Source organism: Mustela putorius, unplaced genomic scaffold (assembly GCF_011764305.1).
Source record: "Mustela putorius furo isolate JIRA1106 unplaced genomic scaffold, ASM1176430v1.1 tig00003854_pilon_pilon_pilon, whole genome shotgun sequence".
NCBI classification, from domain to species: domain Eukaryota; kingdom Metazoa; phylum Chordata; class Mammalia; order Carnivora; family Mustelidae; genus Mustela; species Mustela putorius.
The window spans coordinates 6,921,620-6,940,624 of NW_025422006.1; the positions used below are offsets into that span (position 1 = coordinate 6,921,620).

The following is a 19,005-nucleotide window of genomic DNA, read 5'->3' on the forward strand; positions in this document are numbered from 1 at the left end:
GGCACACGGGAGAATCTAGTAGGGAAGACTAACTGAAATTAAATTTGTAATCACTATAGAGTTCATTGAACAGTATTACGGAGAACGAACCCTATTTGGGAGTGCAGAGCAGGGGGAGCTCACCTCAAGTAGGGCGCTGGGAGGTGAGATTTAAGCTGTGCCCTGAAGAATGAATGGGAGCTGGCCTAGGGAAAACCATCTTGTCAGACTAAATGTCTTTCTTTCATTTAATGTAGTTAAACTGTTGTTTGACTTTCCAGATAAAGAGCTAGGATTTTCCGGGGTGCCTGGGTGGCTCAGTGGGTTAAAGCCTCTGCCTTTGGCTTGGGTCATGATCTCAGGGTCCTGGGATCGAGCCCCGCTTCGGGCTCTCTGCTCAGCAGGGAGCCTGCTTCCCCCTCTCTCTCTGCCTGCCTCTCTCTGCCTACTTGTGATCTCTGTTGTAAATTAAAAAAAAAAAAAAAAGAACTGGGATTTCCTGTAGGCAATAGTGTTCTCACTGGGATGTTACAATACTTACAATCCGCAACTCTAGTTCATTCTACGACACTGCAGTTGTGCTACATAAAGACAACTGAGGTTTTTGGTAGGACACTTTGAAAACCACCTGGTTGGCTAAGGTGGCTGGGTGGCTAAGCATCTGACTCTTGATTTCAGAGTCGGGATCGAGCCCCATGTCAGGCTCTGCCCCCAGTGGGAGTCTGTATAGATTCTCTCCCTCTCTCCCTCTGTTAGTGAGACTTTTTTTTTTTTTTAAGATTTTTATTTATTTATTTGGCAGCAGATCACAAGTTGGCAGAGTAGCAGGCGGGGGGCGGGGGGGGCAGGCTCCCCTCTGAGCAGAGAGCTTGATGTGGGGCTTGATCCCTGGACCTTGGGATCACGACCCAAGCTGAAGGCAGAGGCTTTAACCCACTGAGCCACCCAGGCGCGGCTCAGTGTGTCTTTTAAATAAATAAATAAATCTTTAAAAGAAAAGAAAAGAAAACCATGTATTTAAAAAAATGTTTTTAATAATAGCTACTTTTCCTGTGATTTTGCTATTCATCTTCCAAAGACCAAACACACATTCATTGCTTCATAAAGACCTGTTGGCTGAGTAGGAGGTAAGGAGAGGGAGACAGTGTTTCTGATTAGTTGGTAAGTTCTTACTACTTTGCTTCTGATTCACTGGAATTTTGTTATAACCACCTCCCCCTGACATAAATTGATTGCTTTAGGGCGATCTTCTAAAATGCTGGTAGTCTAATCCTGCTAAGATATGTGATAAGAATCTAAGTATTCTGGAATGAATGACATCATAATTACTTCCTACCGAACTACTAATTCTGTGTATAGTTAGGAGGGTAACCGTTACCAGGAAACATAAATATTAAAAGGAAAAAAACTGTGGACTATCACAGGAACTGAGAGAGGAAGCTACCTCTGTTGTCTGGGTAAGGTCTGTCTGATTCCAAAATATCCCAGAACGGAGGCTGGTGTTGAGTGAATGGGGATCAGCAGCCATTTTGGCCAATGATGAGGGGAAACGGAACATGTGTGACCTATTTCCATTGTTCCAAATCTGATAGTTGGAATCTGGATAATTTTGAGGTCTTCTCTCTCCCAGTAGTACTCTCATCACCTAATGTGGTTTTTGCTGGGCATATGTTTAAAAAGAGCACTTAGGGAATCATCTGGCCTTGATTCCCCCCCAAATAACTATTTGCAATTATTGGTCTCCAAGAGAGCTGGGTTGGTGGTGAAAAAGACTAGATGAGAATTTGCTCCCCAAAGTTGGGCACCTGGGTCTGGCTGTTAATTAGTGCACTGCAAAAAGGCACCCGGGCTAGTGGGGGAAGGAGAAGCTGAACCCCAGGCCAGCCAAGAGGAAAGATGCTTTTCTCTAATTTGTCTTCCTGTTTGTCATCTCTACGAGGGCACAGTATGGATGAGCTGCTGCCCTGCTCAACCCCTTCTGAACTCACACTTGCAGCTAACTCTGACTTCAACAAAGAAAAATGGGTAATTCTAGTTAATTTTCTTCATGGAGAGAGATGTCTCTCCAATCTAAATCTTCTGCTTTAGAAGCTGCATGCTTTCTTCTGCAAAATATGGTTCAGATGTTACACAGCAGTATTTTCACCTTGAGGCTTTCCAGACGAATCTCTGGGATCCCCCATGAGAGACAACATGTGAATTAGGCTTAGAGTCTCTCTCTTCCATGCCTGTCTTGTCTCCAGGTTCACGTGCCTGGTGTGGCCAACTGACTGTATATGTGACATTATCCTGGCTTTTAGGGCCATGTGCTCTTTTCCCCTGGAATCCATCCTACGTCCTATTTGACGGGGTCGGATACTGCCAAGTAACTGTTGGTAATGTATAATTCCTCCTTCCCCGCCTGGCTCCAACATGTTCTGTAATCTCCAAACGAACATCTGGCAGCTCTGTGTGTGTGTTTAGCAACTTGCACATCTCTCTGCATTGATTTACATGAGGGCTTAAAAAAAATCAACATTTATTTATCCAGCATTTATCAAATACTTGCTCTACGTAAGGCTCTGTGCTCGTTTGGGAGATGGTAAGAAACCTACGAGATGTTGTTCAGATATGTCACGAGAAGCAGTGTGTGGCGCTCAGCCATCCCTTGTGTTTCAACCTCAAAGTATAAGCCTGGGGTCAGAAGACCTAAAGTTCCGGCTCCTCTCTTGACCAGCGGTTACCTGAAGCAGTATTTAACTTCCCCTTTCTTTCCAGGGAAGGGAGGAAGTGGCCCCGATGACTCTGAGATCCTTGCTTCAGGACCCTAATGGTCTAAACAGATCAACTTAGAAGGGACATTTTATGGTCAAAGAAGTCAATTCAGTGAAAGGAATAGAGAAGATAAATGGTAACAGATCTGCGAGTTTAGTAGTGATTTCAGAGAACATGGCACAGTCCTTAAAATAAAATTAATCTTAATGCTGCCTAATTTAAAAATAAACGTGCCATAAGCCATCACCATTCAAGCTTCATTTGGCAATCTTCTACAAAGTCTGGAAGCCCGGATGACTAAGAGCATAGTACCAATTTCATTAAAAGCTTAACATAAGAATAGTATTTATAGACTGATTTATAATTTTCAAAGCACTCTTCACATATATTCTCTGATCTGATGCTCACAGCAACCCAGGAAGTCAGGCCGTTTTGTCTTTCATCCATTTTTAGGAAACTAAGTTCTTGTAGAGCTTTAAGTGACTTGCTCAAGACCACTAGCTGATAAGCCAAGCCAGAATTCCACCGCTTTACCATTTCCAAACTTGACTCTCCATGAGAAGCAAACCAAAGAGGGGCAAGTGTGGGGAGAAAAATAGAAGCTCTAGTGGTACCTAGAAGCCCATTGGAAGATTCTGGGGTGGAGAAACTTGCAAGAAAGCCCAGCCCTTTAGCAGTGCCGGAACAAAGCGAAGGTGGGCAAACCCCCACACTTGTCACCGAGGCGTTCAGCGACAGGCACTCATGGGAAGAAAATGCTGGGCTGGTGCAGACAGGGCCCCTTGGATACCCTGCTCTATAATTAGCATGATCTTAACATGGAAGACGGCATCTCTTCCCCTTCTTTGAGCTTTTGTGTCATCCTGGATGTTCTGGCCACTGTTGTTGCTATGACTACAGATTCCTTCACTGTTGCTTTAGGAATCCCTGAGGAGATCGTGCTGAAAGTTCTTAGTGTCAGATGGCTCAAGGGAGATTCTTGTAATGGTTCCGCTATTGGCAAGGCATTAGGAGGCTCTCAGGACACTGCAGCAAGACGTTTTATTAGCACACCTGAGATTCCGGTCCCTTGGGAGTACACAGCTGAAACCGGAAATCTTAAAGGGATCTTCCTGAAAATGGGTGGGCGCTCTAGTCAGTCACTTGATCTATGAGGCAGGTGACCCAGACAAAAGTGACTACTACTGGCATACCTACATCCGACTATGCAGTAGGATCACCCAGAGAGCTTTTGCTATCCTGGCGCCTAAGTGATAACTTATTCAAATTAAATTACAGTGTCTAGGGTAAGGGCCAGATAGCAATATTTTTGAAAGACCCTAGCCGATTCCAGTGTGCAGCAAATTTTGCAATCCATGGCTTTATGATTTGTCTAACATCACACAAGTGGGGACAGGAACCTACCATGTTTCAACTCCATTGTCTTGACCCCAATTGGACCCTTAAAAATGAAGGTTAAGTAGATACAGCATTACTCATGACTACCCAATCCAGGTATATATGTTTATCCTGGTTCACTGATGGAGACCCTAAGTGGGTTTTCATTTGGCCTGTGATCCCTCCTTAAATGTTGAAGGAGACACTCCAGTGGTGCTCACCCCAGGTGTCAAACAATCAGTGACATACACCGAAATGTTTGCAAAGGACCTACTGTGTGCCAGCCCTTGTCCTGGGCTGTGGGGATAAATGGCGAACAAGGAACATAAGGCTTTGCCCTACCAGAGCTTGTAAGCTTGATGAAGGACCCAAAGACCTATTTCAGCAATTCCACCTCTTTCAGGGTTAAGGCTGAGATGGGAACTTCTTTTAGTTATTTCTAGCTGGGCCTTGTTTCTTCAGGAGGATTTGTGGCAGCAAAAACATGCATAATGAAGTTGTTAGGATGTAAATAAGAAACAGAAATCAAGACTAGGGAAAATATAAATAAGAATGGAGAGTCAAGAACAGAAGAAGAAAAATTCATAGTTATGTAAGCCATAAGGATCCGCTTGGGCTGAACCTCAAATTTGGCATTAAGTGTTCTGGCAGCCATATTGAAAAGGAAACTATGGTGAGTTATTATTGTCAGAAAGACAAAAAAATACCAGTTCCTCAGGGAAGGGAAGGCTTTCCCAACACTTGGCTCTTGAGGAAATGTCTCATGTGGAATTTTATACAATCTCCAAGAATATTCCTAGAGTGACTGCAAAAATGAGTTTTATGAGGCAGGACCCTGTAGACCCTTGCAAGGAAAGAGAGGATGAGAAATGAAAATGAATTTAATAAATTTAATAATTTAATAAATCCATTTTTGTCACAAGTAGTCGGTCAGAAGTAAGCTGATTCAAGTCAAAACACATTAGATAAATCTATGGCTAGAATACCTGTGGAAACACACAGATTGGAAACCCTTCATATTTTTTCTGTCTTGGGGTTTTGATAAGGCACATGGATAAAACAGTTTTCAGGGGTAGAGCTGAAGTGTAAGTTTTTCGCTTTGTAGATAATGTAGTGGTTTATATCAGAGGTTAGCAAACATTTTCTATAAAAGATGGTAAATATTTTAGCCCCTGTGGACCAGACAGTCTCTGTCCTAACGATTCAGCTCTGCAGTTTAAACACAAAAGCAGCCCTAGAGAATACAAAAAGACTGCATGTGTTCCAAGGAGACCTGATTTATACAAATAGGTGGCCTGTCCAATTTGGCTGATAAACTATATTGCCAGTCCCTGGTTTAAGCTGCAAATTTAAAAAAGCAAAATGTATGATGGGTATGCTTTTGTTGGAATCACAGAACATTGAGAAACTTGGCAAGTCTTGTTCAGTGATGACTCTGGCCTTGTAATTTAACTGAAAGTAGATGATGATGCATACTGGAGAGGACATGGCTTGTGTTCAGAATGCACATTCATAAGTTCGCTGAAAGAACATGGAGACACCCATGCACGCCAGGGCAGCTTCCCACATCAAACTGACGCTCGGCAGACAGGGATCTGGGGTTACTGCAGCCCAGAACTGGGCTGAGTCTAGAACTTCTGTCCCGCCATGTGGAGGAGAACAGTGATATTCCCCACTTGGAGGTCTCACAAGGCAACAGGGGTTCTCTGGCAAGATCTCATGGCTGGGTCCTTAGGAAAGAGAGAAGCCTGGGCAGTCAGCAGTACCTCATGCACACCTTTGTCATCGTCTCAAACGCAAAATCTACTCCAGGCTAGCAGGTGTAGATTCTAACCAGCCTTCTGGAAGAACAGCCAGGGCGAAAGGAAAAAAAAAGTAACATCATTTCACTGTATAAAAATTTTGTTGTGAGTTGATAATATATGCTGATGGTTTGTTATGGCCTGAGTTTCTGAATACTTCCCACTGGCTATATAAGACTCTGGGGTTATTAATGGATTATTGGCTAATTACATTAATGGTGTCATGGGAGCTACAGGAAAGGATTGAGTTTGGGTGGTCATCAGAAGAGGGGGCCTCAAGTGGTTTGGAATCTATAAAAACAGGGGACTTAGGGCTTCGACCTTAAATATTGCTTTAACCAACTTAGGCATAACCCATAGTCCTGAGCGACTAGTTGTCTACTCATGTGTCCCATTTTTGGTGACAAGGGGAGTGCAAGCTTATAAAGAAATTACAGCTTCAAAGGAGTTTGTAGAAACATGACCATGGATGCAGTCGTGGAACCTTTGGGGCCTCGTTGTCTGAACATAATTTGGTCTAGAACACTTACTAGGTAGTAGGGAATTGGGGCATTTACTCCATTTGGAATGTCCTAACGATTCACTCCTCCGGCTGAAGGTGGTTAGGAAGATGGTTGCCCCTCCTTATACTATGGTTGTGGTGACTAGTCTAGGCTTATGGAGAGCAAGGACAGTGTCTTTCTCTTCACATCCCCAGGGCTTAGCCCAGGACCGGGTCCCCAGGAGCTACTCTAGAGTGTTTGCTCAGTGAATGAATCCTGGTTAGTATTACCCTGTTTGCAAAGCTATTATCAAAGAGAGATGAGTTGCCAGAAAGGGAGCTGGCTCCTTTTTGTCACACACATCGTGGCAAACAGTGAATTGCTCCAAATGAGGCTAAGTCTGTTGTTTGGGGACAGGGACAAAATATGACAACAAAACTTAACTGGGTTAAGCCTCTGCCTTTGGCTCGGCTCATGGTCCCAGAGTCTTGGGATCGAGCCCCACATCGGGCTTTCTGCTCTACGGGGTGTTTGCTTCCCCCGCTCTCTCTCTGCCTGCCTCTCTGCCTCCTTGTGATTTCTGTCTGTCAAATAAATTAAGAAGAAAAAAAAACTTAAAAAGCAGAAAACCATGCAGATGGAATCATAGTGGTCCCCACCCTCCCTCCGACCCCAGCAGATATGGCGTAGGATCAGGGATTGGCAGTTGAATTCATATGTCAGGTATATTTTTAATCCTAGCTTATTCTTAACAACCATGATTTAAGGCCAGATGCGTTTCAAGGGCCAATTTCTTAGGGAAAATGTCTGATGTCCAAGTTGCCTGAGACTTCTCCTTTTTCAGAAATAACAAGCAGCCAGACTAATTATTTTGTTTCCTCCTCTTCTATCCTCTGGCTCCTGCCGATATGCTTATTTATAACAAGGGCTTTATCAGTCGTCTTAAGAAAACAAATGTCCTTCAACAAATGTTCCAATATGATCTTCCGGTCCTATTTTTCAAATATCCCTGCACTAATGAAAACAGAGGCATGGAAGAGGGAAGCATTCTGAGCCCAGAGCAGATTAATCGTGCTTCAGCTCTGCCCCCCATGCCATCCTGGTAGCCAGGTCAGAGAGTAAAAAGAAAGGACAGAGCCAGGGAGAGGAGTTTGTGCGCAGGAACCACAGGACCCAGCTGAGCCTCCAGACCTGACCACATCACTGTAGGCTTCGGGTGCTACCAAGGGGAATGTGGGCCAAAAGGGAAAAATCGAAAGAGATGAACTTAAAGCAAAGCCTAGTAGCACGCGGGGTGGGCTTAACACAGGCCGTTGGCTTTACTGTAATAGACAAATTGCCTCTTCCCACCGCATCTAGCAGTTTCTAAGGGACGAACTTTGGGCCCAGGGACATTTATTAAATATCATCCCCTCCATGTCCATCTGCCTCTTTCTGGCTCCCACAACTCCCGACCAAAGGAACTCAAGCATCTGTTTGTAGTTATGCCCCTAAGTCTCCCCCGACATTAACCACATGTAGGTATTAATTGTTTCTACCCGTGTCTCCCGTGATTCACTGATCTCTTCTGGCTGTTCTTGGTCTCAGGGCCTGAGGATCATTTTCTCAGATGCGTCTCGGCTCATCTTCCGGCTCAGTTCCTCTAGCGGCATGAGGGCCACCATCAGACTGTATGCGGAGAGCTACGAGAGGGACCCCAGCGGTCACGACCAGGAGCCCCAGGTACCCTCAGCACCATGTGTCTCATCACTCCTGGAAAATTTAGGGAGCTCTTGGGGGCCTTTAGTCTGGGTGATTTTACTTTCTAGATGGATAGATCTCGCTGAAGGACAAGCTGACGGTAAGTAACTCCAGGCAAATTCCAGTCGTTCATGACAGTGTTTGGAACAGAAAATTGGGGCTTTAGTCTCTGATGAGTGTAGACCAGCATTTCCCAGATGCCTTGCCTTTCTTGATTGTTCTGCTGTTTGTTAAATTTGGATGACATCAAGAAACACTACGTTGTGTAGAGAAATTTTTAGTTAGAGTCAAGCTGGTCCAACTCCTCAGAGCCTTGACTCTGCGTGTGTAAATAATGAATCTCCAGGTGTTTGGCCAACTCCAGGTGTTTGGATCGTGACCTTGAGGTGCGGGTGTGGATGCCTCCTGTCTGAGATCGCTGCGGAGCACAGTTTCTCTTAAGAAGAGGGGTGAGGGCTGGCCTGCATTTAAAGTTAAGGGGGGCTAAGCTAGACGAGCCAAGCTGGGCCACCCTGTGTTTGGCAAAGCCCCTTCATGTTGTCAACAGTAGAGCTAATGAAGAACTCAGAAAAAATCATAAATAGCCCAACCGTAAGCATCTCCACTCTTATATTCATTGAAGCTGCAGGCACCCTTAATTAATAGCAGAAAGGACCTACCACAACATTGGATACTTCCAGCTACACTGCTTGCCGTCCCTCACCCCCTTGGTCTTTATGTCACTCGGGGTATGGAAGCAGAGTCCTGGATGAGCTGTTTCCTTGGGATGAAACCACTGGTTTCTGCAACACTTCCTTCGCGGAGAAGTAGAGAAGCAAAGAAAATCTCTCTACTTTTCACTTTAGAGTTACTCCAAATTTCCAACGATCATCTGCCAAAGTTATGCCCTAAAATGAGACCAGAAAGGGTCTTCTTTCTTCGTTAGTGGTTTAGTGCGTTTTTCTTAAAATGGTATCTTTCTCGGGAGAGTCTCAAAGAACTTGAGAGATACGGTGCCATAGATCGCCACAGCTCACGACGGAACCAGATCTGTTTGGGGGCAGATCATCTAAGATGGGGAAGGAGGGGCTCTGGAGGCTGAGAGCTGAGAGTATGAAGCGAGTCTACTGCCCCGGGCATTCCCTGTCAGGGTCACAGGCTGTCCGTGCAAGGATGGGCCACGCCCTGCCAACATAATTTGCTGTGAGTACATTTCACCCAAGATGGTACCAAATCATGCAAGAACTGGAGACTTACCCTCTCTTTCCATATAAACCCCGTCCGTCTACTTCTCATGTTGGGAAAAGAGATTAAAACAAGGGCCTAAAAAACCCAGAGCTACATACAGGGTGAGGAATGACATTCCTGGCCTCACCAAGTCTGACTCACTCTGACTCAAGGCTATTTTTTCTCAACATTCTTTTCCCTATTTGCACAGGCTAACCAGTTACAATATTTGCTTATTTGTATTTACCTTCCACGCTGACCGCAGGAGTGTGACGCCTAGGCCTTTAGACATGTGCGGAAACAATCCTGTGCCCAAGTGAGTCTCTCTCTGAGATGTTCCACCAAAGCCAAGGGGCACCATTCCCCCCCCACCCCCAGCGCTTCCTTTGATGCTGAAAACCTCCATAGGCCTGCTGCTAGAGGGCTGTGTGTGAAGTACACGCTTCAGTCTGTGGGTAAAGAAAACATCATTATGCTTGAGTCAGTGGCCAGTACTATTTCTTTTCCATGTCTGTGGTTCCCGAGTTTGCCTTTTTTTTTTTTAAGATTTCATTTATTTATTCGACAGATAGAGATTATAAGTAGGCAAGAGAGGCAGGCATGGAGAAAGAGGAGGAAGCAGGCTCTCCGCGGAGCAGAGATCCCGATGCGGGGCTCGATCCCAGGACCCTGGGATCATGACCCGAGCTGAAAGCAGAGGCTTTAACCCACTAAGCCACCCAGGCGCCCCCAGAGTTTGCCATTTTGAATGGTTGGGGACTCCTTTTCTTGATGTTGTTCTTCTGATCAATAATCTGCCTTCCCTTTTTAATCCTGAGTCAGGGTTTTCCCAAACCTGGCTGGGGTGGGGGTGGGGAGGGCTCACCATATTTAGCTCAGGATCCAGCCCAAAATTTCACCTTAAAATAGAACTCCTTATTAAAATACCTGATATCATTGGCTCACTGACAGAAGCCCTATTCCATAACGCATGCAAGTCAGGGTGTAGTTTAGAATAAGGTTTGAAAAGTCATGGACCCCCATAAGGAAGAGGAAGAAGATTCTGAGCAGACTCACCATCCCAACACTGCTGAACCACATCCAGGCACTTAAGTTTGTCTGTTTGAGGTCTCCTGACAGTGTTGCCTCCGAGGACGCCAGCTTCTGCCTTTGAGGAGCTCTGGAAGGAAATGCCTTTAGTCAGCCATCAACAGAGGTCCCAGATAAGGAGGCATGCTCCTTAGGTTATTACTGATCTGTGGCCTGATGGGCAAAGACCAGCTGTACTGCTTCCTCTGCTGAAGACACCTCCTGCCGTGTTCTAGCTTGTTCCGATTTGCAGCCCAGGAAAAGAAACAGATACCCGCCCCCCCCCCCCGGCCCATGCTCAGACCCCCAGTAATATGCCTCTTGAATGTCTAGGGATTCCATGGATCAACTTGTCCAGTTCAGCAGGTACTCGTGTTTTACCTGCCTTAACTCAGTAGCCACCTACATTCCGGTTAATAGCGAAAGGACTAGAGAGTTTTTTTCCACTGGCTTCCCAGCATCTGGTTATTGTTACTTTGCACGGATAGTTTCTTGTTCATGCATCTTTGTTAAAGTTGTTATTTCCCGTTAGTTAGCACAGTGTGGTATTAGTTTCAGGTGTACAATGTAGTGATTCAGCCAATCCATGGGGCTCATCACAAGCGACCTCCTTCAGCCCCGTCACCCATTTCGCCCATCCCCTACCTTCTGGCAACCCAGCAATCTGTCTTTATAGTTAAAAGTCTATTTCTTGGTTTGCCTCTCTCTCTCTCTCTCTCTCTTTTTTTTTGTGGTACCTTTGCTGCTTTGTTTTGTTTCTTAAATTTTACATATGAGTGAAACCATACGATATTTGTCTTTCTCTGACTGACTTAATTCATGTAGCATGGTACTTTCTAGCTCCCTATGTGCCATTGCCAATGGCAAGATTTCATTTTTTTTATGGCTGAGTAATATTCGTGTGTGTGTGTGTGTGTGTGTGTATGTACCACATCTTCTTTATCCACTCATCAATCAATGGACCCTTCAGTGCAGACATTTTAAACACATGGAAACAGAACGTGTTTTAAACATTAATACTGTGGTTGCCTCAAAAAAAGCATCTGTAACCATCCCAGGGATGCAGCTAGGAAAATCTGTGGTGTCTTCTGTATGCTCAAGAGTCCCTTCTCCTGCCTGTAGATTTATTTGGGTATTTTTTCACAACAGTTACTATGGTATTTATTTTAAGTGATTTAAAATTATTTAATTACCTCAAAAAATATTTTTAAAGAATTCTATCCACCTACCTCTAGGAATGGGTGGTGAGGAGAGGAGGAAGATGAGGGGCACTGGGGGAAGGGACAAGGTGCTTGCCTTGCCCTTGCTCTGTGTCCTTGGTTAATCAGGAAGGAAAGCCTCCAAGGCCTATTTCTGGAAGATCACATAGTTTTGAAAATGCAAGGGTAATTTTACCGGCAATCAGTAGGCTTTCAATAAGACGTCAAACCAGCTGGTAATCATTTGGAAAAAGGGATGAGCCAAGAGGATTTAAGTTCACAGGTGACCAGAAACAGCCCCATTATTTTCCACTTTCTTTCCCACCAAGCTTATTAGTGGGAGTGCTCAATTAACTTTTTATTTACCTTCTCTCTTCTTCCCTTTGAACCTGAGGGTGGAGTAGCTCCACAAACAATAAAAACCCAAGGGCTGGATAAGCATATCCTGATAATCAACTTGTGGGTCATCAACAGTTGACCGTACCCTATGCTACCTCAAGTTTTGGACTGAGACCAGTTTTCCCCAACCCTCCTTACAGTTGACGGGAATTGATGTATTTCTGACATGCTGTATATAGACTACTTTAAGGACCAATATCTAAGCACCAGGAGTCATATAAGGAATTCATCTGTCCAACCAAGAGCTGGCGGCCATTTTGTTCTACTTGTTCTTACGAGGACTTTATCATCCAGAAATGTTAAGTACGGAGCCATTTTGTGTTACATTGGGAGAACATGATTTCTCATCTAAACCAGGACACACTTGAGAGTGAAAGGAGGCACTAATAATTATGTTGAGACTGCCCCCAATAAATGAGAACATTGGATTATTCTAATTACATACCTTCATGCTACCCTAGATCTGGCCGTCTCTTTAGAGATGGGCTTCTGAGGAAACTTCCCCATAAGCCTAGTAGTGCAGAGGAAATGTTCCAGGAACAAAGAGTTGGATCTGGGATTCTAACCCAGGCTACACACCAGGACCACTTGGGGACTTTGATAAAGAAGCCTGGGCCTCATTCCCAGAGATTCTACCTTAATTTTTCTAGGGTGGGGGACTGCATTTTTGAACAGTTCCCCAAATGGTTCAAATTAGGTGAGTGCTCTCAAACTTTAGTGTATATTTAAGTCATCTGGGGATCTTGCTAAAAATGCAGATTCTGACTCGAACTGAGAAAGGCCAGACAGAGAGTCTGCATTTCTGCAAACTCCTAGGCAATATTGTGCTGCTGGTCCAGGAGCCACACTTTTAATAATAAACAGGTGAACTCCTATTCATTGAATTTTTTAACATTGTAAGAAGAGCAACACCTGTTTTTAGTGCCCTTGTGTGCATGGGCCCCTATCCTTGGGATTTCTCTCTCAGATAGCCCACCCAACTTGACTTAAGCAATAGTGACCTCCAACAGCACACTCTACCAATGTGACTCTTCAAAGCACAACCAGAGTCTGGCCCTCCCTTGCCACCTCTACCATTTCTATCCAGGGCCAGGCTAGTGTTCCGGCCTCTAGATTATTGCATCCCTCTCCCACCTGGTCTCCCTCCTTCCACCCGTGCCTAGTACCCACGCACACTCTAGTCTTAGCACAGCAACCAGAATGATTAAAAAAAAAAAAATTAGATCCCCTCATTGCTCTGCAAAAATCCATTAGTGGTACCCCATCTCGCTCAGAAAAGAACCAGAACCCTTACCATGCTCTCAGAACGCCTCCTGGAAATGGCCCCCTCCTCCCTCTGACTGTATCTCCTGACACCTGTCCTGTTTCTGCGCTCCAGCTGTTGTTCTGTGCACATGCCAAGAATTTTGTGCCTCAGGACACTTACAACGGCTGTCCGCCCAGCCTGGAATGCCTTCCCTCCAATATCTGCATGGCTGGTCCTCCCCCTTCTCTATGAGGACTCCCCCCGGCCACCCTGCATAAAATCACCTGACGCTTGAGTACCGCTGAGCTTTCTCACCCCACTTTACTTCCCCTCTTTAGCACCTACCCCCATCTCACATCCACATTTACTTGTTTTATTGTGTCTCTCCCAAGAGAATATCAACCCCAGGAGGCTGGGACTTTGTCATTTGTCTTCACTGTCTCCCCAGTGCATGCATGGCTACCTGGCAGAAGGTACATGCCCAGCAGGATTTTGCCAAAGGAATGCAATATTCCGTGTTAATTACTTTGGAATATCTGACTGATGATATCACACGGGAGACTGAAATATTCTGTACTCAGTATGAACCTTGGTGTTATCCTTAGTCTTCTCCTATGCTTGAAAGTTGGAATATAATCAATGAGCCAGGCACGTTCTAGATACGTGGGGAATGTGCATTACTGTGTTAATAGTTCTAGAACAATCCCTTCCCCGAGTAGAATTATCATCCTGCTTTGGTGGGTGAGTAAACTGATTCAGGGAGCCATTAATATTCAGGGAGCAGGTAATTTCTGGATTAGAGAGTCAAACTAGGTCTTAGTGAAACCTGCTACTCTTTAAGGTCCACTGAGGGAGGAGTTCCTCTTACCTGTGTGTGAACACAAGGCTGCACCTGGAGTGGAGCCTTAGTTCAGTGTTTACCTATTGAGTGTGTGTGTGTGTGTGTGTGTGTGTGTGTGTCCTTACACCAACCAAGGCCCTCATTCTTAGATGCCACTGGGTACCCAACAATGAAATTCAGTTCTGACACTAATTACTTGGAATTAGCCCAGGCCCCACAGAGGAAGGGCTCAGCCCCACAAGACTGCCCCCACTTAAGATACCAGCAGAAAATGGGGTGGCCAAGCTCCCCACATTTTTGCTCATTAGAATACAAATTCAGGAGTTCCTGTGATCTGCTCCTCAAGATTGGTAATTTGCATCCAAAAAGCACTTTACTTAGTATTGGTAGTTTACTATAAAAGATACAACTTGAGAAGGGCCAAATGGAGGAGAGTCGTAGCGCTAAGTATGGAGGGAAGGGTGCCAGAGCTCCCATGGCTTCTCCTGGCACGCTACCCTTCCAGCACCTGGAGTTCTTTGCCAGCTCAGAAGCTCTCTAATGCTGTTAAGGAGTTTTCTAAAGAGGTTTCACTGCATACATACGATTGATTAAATCACTGGGCATTGATGATGGAACTCAACCTCCAGCTCTTCTTCCTTACTGGGAGGTGGGGATTTCCAGGCTCCTCATCCCCTGATCGCTTCCTCAGTCAACAGCCCTCATTCTGAAGCTATCTTGGAGTCCACAAGACTCACCTCATCAGCATAAACTCAGGTGTGGTTGAAAGTGACTTACCATGATTAACAAATCCACTCCTATCACTTAGGAAGTTCAAAGGATTTGGGGAGCTCTGTTCCTGGAAGCAGAGAGAACGACCAAATATATTTTGTTGGTGGTTTTTAGACCACACGTATGGATGTGGATATGTGTGAGCACTTTGAAAACAGCCAGTTCTCTCTCTCTTAATTTGAATTAACAAGGAATAGATTTTTTTTTTTAAAGAATCTATTTATTTATTTGACAGACAGAGATCACAAGTAGGCAGAGAGGCAGGCAGAGAGAGAGAGGGGAAGCAGGCTCCATGCTGAGCAGAGAGCCCGATGTGGGGCTTGATCCCAGGACCCTGGGATCATGACCTGAGCCGATGGCAGAGGCTTTAACCTACTGAGCCACCCAGGTGCCCCAAGGAATAGATTTTTAAAAAATTATTTAAACAATAACATTCTACATACACACTTATCAGGATTTATACTCAACAGGGGATCCAAAGTGAATGGTTAAAAACTAGGAGAACAAAATTAGAAATTGAAATAATATATATTATAAATAATATATATATAATATAATAGCAAGCTGGAGACAATGGAATTCCGAAAAGACACATAATGGATACTCAGCTATTCAATTACTCAGTACGAGATGAAAATGTATATACGTGTATATGTATATATGTATATGCTTATGGATGTATGTGTGTCTATGCTTGTAAAAGTATATACATATATGCACAGATGTATATACACACATGATTTTGGATTCATACTTAATATGCATCAAAAACATTAGGTTCTTATTTAAAAAGAAAATCTGCCCAGAAATTTATTCATAGCCACACATGAAGAGAAAGATGAGGAAATATCTCATTCTCTTTTTTGCCTTTTAGTTGAGTCTGTATTTGCTGTCATTTGAAAATATGGAGGAGAATGGAGTGATGTAGAGAGAGTTTAGAAAAGAAACACATGGTTAAAAGAAAACATGCACTCTGTGGCCAAGTGGAAGAGGGGGCTCGTTTTGCTTGCCAGAGAGGCATGACCTGGAGGTCTTCAGGAATTTAAAGACTAACATGATGCAGAGAAAGATGACCAGCTGTTCTCCATAACGACTGAATATGTAATTTGACGAAATAAAATCAAGCTGAACTTTTTAAGAGATTCCGATCGACCGTTAGAGCAATTTCCGCACTGTGAGGGCGCCTGCCCAGTGAAGGTGGCTGGTCTGTGCTCGTCTGCATGTCTCCAGGACGGCATATGTTCAGATAACTTTTCAATGTAGTCAGGCACGGAAAGGAGGGAACAAGGTAATGTCTCCACATTTCCTAGAACCTTAAAATTAGGGTCCTATGATAATTATGTTTTAAGAAAGAAAAGAAACAAGGTCTGGTCAGGGGGGTTAGATTTCCCTCTAGTGGCGTAGACAGGAATTTCCTATAGCTACTTGGTCACCAATCAGTGTCCCTTGGAGCTGAATGAAATTTGAGAAAGAAGCAAAGATGTTGGGTTTTTTTATTTCACTCACTTAGGTGAAGAGCCTCCTAAAAACGGTGGGCGAAACAGTCTTCTTTTTCTCCCTTAGATATTGCAATCTGGACTCCTGCTCTGCTATTATTATGGATTGTTTTCCTTGGAACTGAGAACTAGGAAGGATCATCTGTTGGTGGGTGAAAAACTCCCTTGGACTGGGAGCTTGGCAGGTGTTTCGCAGGGCTAGTGTCTGTCATGGTAAGGGATGATTAGGGCTTTGATGATAATGGGCCTTTCCCTGCCTCTGCTGGGATTAGAACTCCCTTCCCGGTCCTGAGTGGGTGCTCTACCATGTGTGGGAAAGTGTGTGTCCTGATGAGATCTGACTGCCACTGTGAACCACTCCTGTTGAGTCCACAGGCAAAGTCTAGCTCAACCCCCCTGCCCTTTTGGCAGTAAGCACCAAAAAGACCCTTATTTTAACTCTTTTAAGGCTATCTGACATTTCTGATTTATCCCAAGAACCAGTGGCCTTAAGAAGCAGAAGAACCGAAAGTCATGCCTTGATTCTGACTTTGAGTCAATTTTAAATGAAGGTTTAGCAATCCAAAGCTCTGAAAAAAATTTCCCCTCCCTACTTCCCCATACATAATTCAAAATTAAAACAAAATTAACTTGGAAAGTAAATGTAAGGAAAATTTAAAAATTGGGGATTTTTTCCCCTCCTTATGAAGCTGTTTATTTTGGTGTCTCTGCTTTGCTGTGCCCAAAGCACATGCCTAACCAGCTACTGGTTAACCTGGCACTGTTTATGTCCACAAATCACAGAGTTTTTGCTGGATCTTGTTTACTCAGCCTGAAAAGGGAGCATGAATGAATTTGCCTTGGTCACACAAGTACAGAGGGTCATTGGCCATAACTTCTCGCGTCAGATGAATGGGTTTGACAACTGTGGCCAGCACAATCCGGCTTTCCCAGCATCCTCTTTGTTCCAGCCCAGATACACAACCCAATCAACTTTCCGTGCCCTTTAGCAGAAAGCTACCCAAAGCTCATCAGCTGGCAGAGATTCAGGGTTTCTTTGAAGTGGTGCCCTTCTTTGGTAGAGGGTAAATCATTTGCTTTGCTCATAAATAAGAGTGTATTTTGGCGAATGAATACTGATGGTGAAGGTGGAAATAGCCTGTGACCTTCAGGAGAAGGCTCTGAACCAGCCCATGCATTCAAGCAGCATCAGGAGGAGGCATTGCCTGGGCTCGCCACAGCAGTCACGCATTTTTCCTGGGGAACATATGATCTGGGTGGGGGAGGGGAGGAATGTGGCTGTTTTAGCTCTCCTGTCTGATTTTAGGTTTGGCATCCTAATCCCCAGAAGAGAAACCCTGTTTAAGACGCAGTGCAAGGGAGCTCCCCTTTTCCCTTTGTTTTTGCCTCGCAGGAAACTAGCTTGTATGAAAAACTCCAGAAGGGCAGCATTTTCCTACCAGAACGCTTAGGTCTTAGGAAAGAAAACAGGAAAGGTTTTATGAAATTCTTGCCTTATGGGTTTTTGTTTGCTTGTTTGATTTTGCTTTGGATTTTATTTCCAAGCATTTTGGTTCATAGAAACCATCATGTGACATACTGTTTGTAGGTTGGGGCTTGTGTATTCTGGACTGAATGATAAGGGTGTGGGAAGTAATGAATCTATGAGAGTGTTTTAATATATAGGTTTTATTATTATTCAGGTGTGGTGAGGCTAACAGATCAGGAGACGATTGCCATTGAGAAGACAGCTCCTCAGTCACCCTTCCCAAGGGAAGGGACATGCCACTCCATACAGGGCCATAGGGGGAAACACCATCGTCAGTTATGAGGCAGAAGGGGTGGAAGGAAATACGGGTGAAGAGCTTTTATTGTGGTTTCTATAGAAAGGAACAGACAAGGCAGTGTAAGCAGGCTTAGAATTGGCTAGTTTGAAGATTTTCAGCTGGCTCTGGGGAAGGTGGGTGTCTCTGGTTGTCTGACACCTCGCCCCTGGGTGATGAGGGCTGGTGGAAAATGACGCAGAATGTGAGAGCGCCCATTGGGAGATGACTTTGGTTGGTCTGCAAATGAAAGGTGTGTGACTAGGGCACCTATTTGTTATCTCTAGAAATTAGCTGACTCTGGAAGGGGCATTCCCTTGCAGTATCAGCAAGGCCCCAAGATGTCAAAGCGTCATAATAAAAGTCATGCACAATATGGAGAGGAAAAGATAAAAGCACAGTCTCTTTTGCAGGTAGATAAAATTGCTTGGGAGCACCAAGATTTTGGCCTGATGGCCCATTGTTCAAAGGTTGGGCTTTAGAATCTTGCATCCTCGGTCTTGTGCCCTACATGTGCCATATTCCAGTTCTGTGACCTCAGGCAAATTAACTTCTGTAAGTTTCAGTTACTTTTCAGTTATATGGGGATCAAAATACTGTTTATTTCATAGGGTTGTTATGATGATTAAATGGGATCATTCATACACACACGTGTTTTGGACGATGCCTGGCACATAGAAAGTACTCACTAAATGTTAGTGATTATTATCATTGTTCTTGCCATTTTTATTACTAGAAGTGTTGACTGGGTTTTCTGATCACATGAAGATCAGATTAGTAACTTGTTTTAAAGTGGAATTAACCTGTCTCATCCTATCATCTTTTCCCTTTAAATTCTCTGTA

At 44.3% G+C, this 19,005-nt stretch overlaps 1 protein-coding gene across 1 annotated transcript in view; it reads left to right on the forward strand.

Moving 5' to 3' along the window:
• Positions 1–19,005, forward strand: part of PGM5 (phosphoglucomutase 5) — a 198,694-nt gene that overhangs the window by 151,147 nt on the left and 28,542 nt on the right. Inside the window, exon 10 of the mRNA XM_004769248.3 lies at positions 7,982–8,116. Within this exon, the coding sequence (XP_004769305.2) occupies positions 7,982–8,116 (135 nt within the window). The remainder of the gene's footprint in view (positions 1–7,981; positions 8,117–19,005) is intronic.